The sequence below is a fragment of the Oryzias melastigma genome, linkage group LG8, assembly GCF_002922805.2.
Source record: "Oryzias melastigma strain HK-1 linkage group LG8, ASM292280v2, whole genome shotgun sequence".
Classification (NCBI taxonomy): domain Eukaryota; kingdom Metazoa; phylum Chordata; class Actinopteri; order Beloniformes; family Adrianichthyidae; genus Oryzias; species Oryzias melastigma.
Genome location: NC_050519.1, coordinates 24,618,900 through 24,627,552, shown reverse-complemented (window position 1 = coordinate 24,627,552; position 8,653 = coordinate 24,618,900). Strand labels below are relative to the sequence as shown.

Genomic DNA, 8,653 nt, shown 5'->3' with positions numbered 1-8,653 from the left:
GCTGGATACAGCGCTGCCCGACATGCTGGAGGTACGCCAACTACTGTCTGCTCTTTCTGGCAAAGTCAAGGCCCGGGGGCCAGATCTGGCCCTCCAGATGATTTTATTAATGGCCCCATGTTTCACTTACTTTGACAAAATATAGTTTTATGGAGAGTAAAATATTGAAAGTTATTTAAGGTTTAAGTTGATTTATTCTGGAATAAGATTCCTGCCTTTTTATTATTCATAATAATGTTAAAAAGTTATGTTGTTAAAGTTTTAAAAATGGACTTTCTGCTAGTTTTTTGGACTAATTTGGCATTTACTAAAATGTTTTTTTAGGCTATTTTGGAGTTAGGCTAATATTTCAGCTACATGCTAGCTGTTTTGGCTAATTTAGGCTTTTTTTGTTTTTTTGGCTATTTTGGAGTTAGGCTGATATTTAAAGTTTGTTTTATTTATTAAACAAATAATTTTATTTTTGAAATCAATGTCATGTGAGTTCTACTTAGACAACCATTTTGCTTTAAACATTGTGCATAATATTGTTTTATTAGTTTACATTTACAAGATGTAAATTGTTCTATTTGATTTATTGAGATATAATTTAATTTTTTAAATAAAAACATCACATTATTTACAGATGATGCACTCTTTTATATTTATATTGGCTTTTTCCCCCTTAAGTTTTTTTTTAAAATTTAAGTAAAACTGATTTACATTTTTTAAAACTTGTTATTTCTCAGATAATATTAAAAATATTTTTTACAAAAAATAATAATTAAGTTGACCATTTTTTGTGATAAATACAGCAAAATAAAATACAATATTTTAAAAACTTCGATCCAGCATATAGATTTACTTACATCAATGTTTCCTCATTAAAAAAACTCAACTCTCCTTTTCAGGAGCTGCAGTCTTTTACTACCAGCAGTGCTGTAAATTCTTCCTTTATTGTTTGCTTGTTAGCAGTTTTCTGTCCGATGCGGACGTGCTGTAAAGTCTAACCAGCGTTTTATTTTGACAGGATGGACTCATAAACTTCGAGAAGAGGAGGAGGGTGAGTGCTTCCTCTTTTATCCCAAATGCATTTCTTTGTCCTTGTTATTCCAGCATGGTTTTAAAAAGGGTCCAAAGGTTTTAACAGAAGATCATTTAAGCCGGTCTAAGTCTAACGTCTGAAAAGAACAAAAACAGCCTGACGTGTTCCACTTCACCACAACACCATGAAGTGCACGTAGATGCAGGAAAACAGTCACTGATTCATGAAACGAGCAAACAGGCTTCAGCAGAAATCCCTCTGTTATACTGATGAGTTCATGCTCCACTCAGAGACCGCAAAATATAAAAAGGTGCTAAATTTAGCCCACGTCATTACCCTTCCACCACTGTGCTTAACAGCTGGGCAGTTTTTTTTCCTAATAAAACTTTTGTTTTGTTTTAACTTGAGCAAATTATATTGTGCATTAGTGTTTTTTAAATTAGTTGTAACTGCTCATCCTGCTCTTTTATCTCTTTTCTACATTCCACTTCCTCCCCGAGTGTTTTGTATTGATAAGTGGGGCGTAGTTTCCTGCAAAACACTTTGAGTTACAAACTAAATGACGAGAGCTCCTGAAATTGTGTTGATTTTTTCAAATTGGGGACTATGTGTTAATATACGGACATATAAGCAGTGAAACACTGTTATTTTATTGAGTCAGGGTTCTTGGGCGTGGCTCTGGTAAAGTGGATGTGCATCGTGTGCATTAGTGGATGCAGCGCTGCAGCCATTAGCTGGGATTATTCACATGGATGAAGGAGGACGCGAGGAGCAGCTGAAAGCAAAGGAGAAAAAGTTCTGTTTATGCAGCAGTTAACTGTGTTGCAAACAAATATACTGATGTTTTTGTGTTCTGCTGATCCTGTTGACTATATGTGAGAACTGGACTGAGTGGCCCCTCCCCCCTGGTGTTCCAAAAAGGAAGTACCTGCTGGTTCCAAAGCATTAAAATCCAGTAGACTTCTATTGAGAAATAAACAGCTGTTATTCTGTCTTTCTAGGAGTCACAATAACCATTCTTGATCTGATACTTTTTCTTTGTATGACACGTTCTTGCTAATCCTCATTTTTTTTCATAATATGTTTACATTTAGCAAATTATTCAAGTTATAAACCAGCCAATCAGATGTCTCAATAAACGTAGATAGTCTCGCGTCAAACATTTTTGTTGCCCATTTTGAGTCTTAGGTGTGTGAACTTTCATGAAGCTCAGTCCTGACTGGTGAGAGAGGTCGTCATAGAAACGGTGACAGACCGACTCGGACCAATCACTGCATACTGACAATTTCTGGCTCCAACATGGCAGCGGCCATATTCCAAAACACTGGCAACTAAACTGACTTTGTTTTGCTGTAGCTGGAAGTAAACCATTTTCAATGCCTGACATCAGAGCCGGCCCTAGGCGTAGACGAGCTAGGCGGCCGCCTGGGGCGGCATCTCCCGGAGATGGCGATAAATTTCAATGATTTAAACTTCTTTTTTTTTTTTTTACAGTTTGGCACACCACTCATTGTTGTATAAAATGTTAAAAAATGTAATAACTAAAACCATAAATAAAGTAACTCAAAAATTTGACATGATGCCGCTCAGCAAAAACTATGTACTGGAAAATGACACATTTTTTTAAATTTTGGCTAAAAACGTCAGCATCAGAATTACTGAGAACGCTTTGAAAACGGATCTAATTGGGACTTTAAGAACCTTCTGATTCTACTGCTTTGTTCCAAATGCCAAAGTCTTTTGTTTCATTTGCAGAAGTCCTCCTGACCTTAGAACCCTCTCCACGTTTTGTCCGTCTCTGCAGGAGTTTGACGTCCTGTCTCAGATCCGCGTGATGCAGGCCTGCTGCTCCCAGTACAACCTCCCCTCTCACCCCAGAATTGCTGCCTGGCTGCAGGGCAACAAGCTTCTGAGCGACCAGGAGAGGTAAGGAGAGCATTTTGAATGTCCAGTTATTTACTCTCTAAGGTGTACGTGTCAAAGTTAGGGGCCCGGGGGCCGGATCTAAAGTGTGCTTTGGATTTTGACCCCCTGTGTGATTGAGTTTGACACCCCTGATCTAAGGTTTCCTCGGCTGATGTGTGTCTGTGTTTGTGCTGCAGCCATGAACTCTCCCGGCAGCTGGAGCCTCCGGTGGACTTGTGCTCGCCGGCGTCGTGGAGCCAGCGCTCGCTCACCAAGAAGCTCTCCTCGTGAGTGTCTACCAACTTCTTTTTACGTCACAGAGCTGTGCGGCGATCTCACCACCAGTTGGTTGTTTTCAGGCTGCTGTCGCCGAGCGACGGCTCTAAAAAAGTCCCCGCCGATCAAATCAGCGTCTCGTCCTCGGGCTCCAGCGGATCTGAGATGGAGGATTTCTCCTCTCCGAGCTGCTCCATCAGGCTGCAGGTAACAGCAGCATCTCAGTGTTTGCTTTGGCCTCATTGTCTCTCATTGTGTGATTGCTTAGTAAGCATTCACACTACAGTGATTCCCCTGCTCCTTTCCATATGTTTTTCAGCACGTAAAAATTCAATCACAATTTCAACGATTTCAGCAAACTTGGTATAAAAACGTCCACCTTGTTCAGGACATTAATGCTTGTATTTTTGGTATTCATAAACTTTATAGTTTTTGAGATATTGATTAAAATATGCTCCATAGGACATGAATGAGAATTCAAATTCCAAAATTTTAAGTAGATTAGCAACAATTCTTTAAAAATATTCATAGGATATATTTTCATCTTTTATAGTAATTTTCAAAAAAATGTGGAGTTTAGCTAATATTTTAGCAACATGCTAATGTTTTAGCTAATTTGTTGTCTACTAAGGTTTTTATAGGCTAACTTAGAATTTAGCTTCTATTTCAGCAACATGCTAATGTTTTTGACTAATTTAGTTTACTGAGGATTTTCAGACTAATGTGGAGTTCAGCTCATATTTAAGAAACACACTAAACATTTTTCCTAAATTAGCGTGTGTTAGAGGACATTTAGGCAATTTTACTACACATTTTTCATGAATTTAGGTTAACTTCTGTGCTCTTTCATATTTTAACAACATTTCCGGTGTTTTAGCAAAGTTAACATCTTGCAAATAGTTTTTTTATATACAGCAAATCCCTTCAGCAGTTAGAGTAATTGCTAAAAGCATTCACACTGTCGCCGGCAATGCGACTTCTCTAGTTGTGTTGTCTTCCATTGTCGTCAGTGTGTCTGACAGTGGCGCTCTTTGTGTTTCTGCACAGAATAACCTTCTCTGTTTACGCTCCACAAACAGTCCTCCGATTTTAGGCGCTTAAACAAACCGTTAAAGTAGAACAGCTTTGAATGCTGGGAATGTTGCATAATCTGCCGTCACAAAAGATGCCTTTGAAGGGCCATCGAAACTGCAGTGAGGTCCGCTCAAGAGGCTCTCAGTGCCCTCAGCTGACCTTCAGATGCTTGTGCAGTTATGACGACTAAATCATTCTCTAGAAGCGATCCCGCCGTGCTTATGTAATGTTTGTAAAGTCACGCTTCACCTTTCCTCCTCCTCTGCAGTCCTTCCACAGCTCCTGCAACAACGTCTCCGAGACCTTTTCTTCGTCCTCCTGCTCCTCCGCCACCTCCGCCCTGGATTCCCCCACGCCGTCCCGCGCCTCCTCCGACAGCAGCACCGACCTCTCCTCCACCGCCTCCCCCGCGCCCAAGCCCCACCCCCACCTGTCCTCCTACCACAAGCGCTCCGTGTCCATGACCGCCCTGCCGGTGTACAACCAGCAGGGGGCCGACTCCTGCATCATCAGGGTGAGCGTGGACCTGGGCCAGGACAACGGCAACATGTACAAGAGCATCCTGGTCAGTTCAACCTGCAGCCACGCCCACTTTTATATTCAGATCCATTTTCAGGACGAAAACAGTAAAAATTGAGGGCCGGGAATCAATTAAAAAAATTAACTAATTAATCGTAAACTACTCTGAAAACAGTTTTATTTTGTAAAACAACTGGAATCCCCCATCCGAGGCATGTCAAGTCACTCGGTCGCCATCAGCTGCACTGACCGCTAAACTCAAACCTCCACGATGCTAGCAAATTTAACTAAAAAAAACATTTGAAAAGTTTGTTTTGGCAGAAAGAAGATGGATACTTTGACTTTAAACTAAAAGAAATCTGCATTTAACAAACAAAAAGCAGGAGTCTTTACTCCAAATATGGATTTATTGAGACAGTTGTACCACAGACCAGAATAATAATGCAGAATATTCAGTTACTGTCTAATGTTACGAGGATGTTGCTAATAAAGTTGTTCAAATGGTGAATCGACCCTAATGGTCGATGGCGTCTGTTTCTTTAGCCTGCACTTTGACAGTTTTGGGTTAAGGGAAAATCTAAATCTAAAATAATTTCTACATAAAATCTTTTAAATTCCAGAGTCGAACGTCTGGTTGAAACAGGAAGTGTAAGAGAAATTTGACTTTGACTGAACACTGTGAGAGAATGGAGGTTCTTTAAACACCAAAGGAGAGAATTTAGAATATTTAACTAAAAAGTCCAGACCTCATCTGAACTAAAATGCTGCACAAAAGCAAATGAGCAAAATGATTAAAATAAGAACAATTTCTGAGGCTTTGTGTAGATGAAATCTGTTGGACCGGTCTCCTTTTTTCATGTCCATGTTGGGTTTTCTCCTGGTTGAAGCAGCATTTGTGGTTCTTCTGTGTTGCAGCTGACCAGTCAGGACAAAACGGCTCAGGTGATTCAGCGAGCTCTGGAGAAGCATCACCTGGAGCACATGGAGGGACAGAACTTCAGCCTGACGCAGGTCATTTCTCAGCAGAAAGGTCAGGGAAGGTCTTTCAAATCAACTAACACACTGTACGTCACATGTGTCAAAGTCAAGGCCCGGGGGCCGGATCCGGCCCTCTGGGTAATTCTATCCGGCCCTCCAGATCATTTTCTTTTATTGTTTTTAATGGTCTGATTTCATCTTGTGCTTATTTCTAACTTGTATACTTTTTTACGAAATATATTTTTATGGAGAGTAAAATATTGAAACTTTTTTAAGGTTTAAGTTGATTTATTCTGAAATAATATTCCTGACTTTTATTATTCATAATTATATCAAAAAAGTTACAGGATTAAAGTTTTAAAAACTGGCATTCTGTTGGTTTTTTGGACTATTATGGCAATATTTCTTTTAGGCTTTTTTGGAGTTTAGCTAATATTTCAGCTATATGCTATATTTTTTCCACTAACTTTATTAGAATTTAGTTTATATGTACACGATAGCTGTTTGGCTAATTTTAAACTTTTTACAGATTTTTAAGGCTATATTTCAGCTACATGATAAACTGTTTTGGATCATTTATGCTTTTGTATAATTTTTTGGGGCTACTTTGGAGTTTAACTAATATTTACACACTAGCTGTTTTTTTTCCCAAGTTTTTTTAAGCTATTATGAAGCTTAGCTATTTTTCAGCTACATGCTAGCTGTTTCGTTATAGTTATGTTTTTTTTTTAAAACTAATTTGTCATTTAGCTAATATTTTAGTTGGCTATCAGCTTCAGTGTTTTCAGCTATCAGCACTAGTATCTTCAGCGGTCAAATTCATCTTACAGCATTCACACTAGTATTATCACAGGTAATGCTATATATCTAGTTCAAAGTTATGTTAAAAACTTATGGTTTTAGAGTTTTCAAAATGTACTTTTTTTGTGTTCAATAAATGTTTATTCTGTTCGACTCGTGACCTAAGATGGGTTTTGATTTTTTTTCCAATGTGTGGTTGATTTTGACACTGCTGCTGTATGTTAAAAAGAAAAAAGTGACATTTTCTCCTGGATTTCTGTTTGCAGAGTTGGTCATTCCAGACAAGGCCAACGTCTTCTACGCCATGTCCACCACTGCCAACTTTGACTTTGTTCTGCGGCAGCAGCGCAAGGGTCAGAAGAAGGTTTTGCGGGCGTCGGCCAGCCTGAGCCGGCTGGTGAAGTGACCCCCCCCGAACACCTGGACCCGTGAGCTCGCCGGGCTTTCTGGGAGGACCTGTGTCCCATTAGAGAACGTGCTTTTGTGGAGCCGTTTTTGGATTGCAAAAGAGATGCAAATGGAGGGTTACCATGGCGACTGGCAAAATGTTGCCGTAGCACTTTACGGGAAAGAGAACTCTGCATGAGGAGAAACGCTGGAGCTACAGAAGAGGAGAAGAGGAGGCGTGAGAAACGTCTGCCTGACTAACCAGGTGAAGTGTCATTAATACGCCGTTTTCAAAGGGATCAGGCGGCAGCTCGGGTGTCGGCGCCCTCTGACAGGACGTTCTGAAAGATCACCGTGCACCTGCGGCGCTTCACAGGTCGGGATTCTGACCTAACAGGACTCACGCACACAACAACTGTAAATAAATAAAAGCTATTTGTGTTTTTTCAGTGTTAGTTTGACCTCCAGATGTTGTATAGTTTTGTATTTATTGTCACTTTCCTGTCATTCGGCTTATTTGCACTTTTTAACACCTCCTAACGTCACATGATTGTGTTTTTCTCACCATGATTTTTAAAAACAAAAAAAGAAGTGAAGAATGGTTGAGTTTCAGCTATTCTGGAATTGTTGTATTTTTTGAAAAAGGTTAAAAATGTCTTAATTTATGATGAAAATCTCACATTAAATCTTTGATTTGTGATGTGCATCAGTTCGGATGCCTCCTTGCTGGTTTTCCCTGGAGATGAAGCTTCAGGGAGCGTTTCCAGAGAGGAAGGAGGATGAAATGATTTAGTCAGAGCTGTATCTCCTCTGAAGAGGCTTCAGACCCGACCGCGTCTCACGGTTCGTCTTCAGGAGTTGACTGCAAATGAAGGAAAACGATTTCCTCACACGTGAAAGCTGCTATCTGTTTTAACCTTAAAATGCTTCAATTGTCACATATGTCAAAATGAAGGAACAAACAAACAGTTTTTAACCTGAAATTGGATGTGCATTACCATTCTGTATTAATAAAAATGTTTCCCTCCCCATTTGAACCGTTTCTGTGCTTGCTTTTCAAAATAAAATACAAAGATTCCAGAAGATTACAGGATGTCTGTGCATACGACAGTCTTCATACTTTCACATGGTGACAGTTACAGGTAAAAAAAATAAGTAAAGAACATGAACACAAACAAAAAAAAATTTAGATGAAGATAAAAAGTGGTATTTTAAAGGAGAATCTCACAAATTCATCTGGTGTTAGGCTGGACAGCACACATTACAGCATGTGTCAAAGTTAATGACCCGATGTTATCTTGCACTTATTTTTAACTTGTATAATTTTGATAAAATAAATTTTTATGGAAAGTAAATTATTGAAAGTTATTTAAGGTTTAAGCTTTTTGAAATAATATTTCTGCTTTTTTATTATTCATAATTATGTTAAAAAATTACAGTTTTAAAATTTTAAAAATGGTCATTCTGCTAGCTTTTTGGACTATTTGGTACTTACTAAGATTTTTTAGGCTATTTTGGAGTTTAGGTCATATTTAGGCTACATGCTAGCTAGTTTAGACTTTGTTTTAGGCTGTTTTGGAGATAAGCTAGCTAATTTAGGCTTTTTTTTTAGGCTATTTTGAAATCTAGCTATTTTTTCAGCGACATGCTAGCTGTTTTGGCTTTTTTCATTTTTTAGGCTAATTTAGC

At 38.9% G+C, this 8,653-nt stretch overlaps 1 protein-coding gene across 1 annotated transcript in view; it reads left to right on the top strand.

The window, feature by feature from the left end:
* Positions 1 to 8,149, top strand: part of rgl3a (ral guanine nucleotide dissociation stimulator-like 3a) — a 20,534-nt gene extending 12,385 nt beyond the window's left edge. Inside the window, exons 11-17 of the mRNA XM_024286221.2 lie at positions 1,010 to 1,042; positions 2,829 to 2,950; positions 3,127 to 3,216; positions 3,289 to 3,412; positions 4,548 to 4,844; positions 5,714 to 5,828; positions 6,844 to 8,149. Coding sequence (XP_024141989.1) covers positions 1,010 to 1,042; positions 2,829 to 2,950; positions 3,127 to 3,216; positions 3,289 to 3,412; positions 4,548 to 4,844; positions 5,714 to 5,828; positions 6,844 to 6,983 — 921 coding nt within the window. The 3' untranslated portion in view covers positions 6,984 to 8,149. The remainder of the gene's footprint in view (positions 1 to 1,009; positions 1,043 to 2,828; positions 2,951 to 3,126; positions 3,217 to 3,288; positions 3,413 to 4,547; positions 4,845 to 5,713; positions 5,829 to 6,843) is intronic.
* The last annotated feature ends 504 nt before the right edge of the window (positions 8,150 to 8,653 follow it).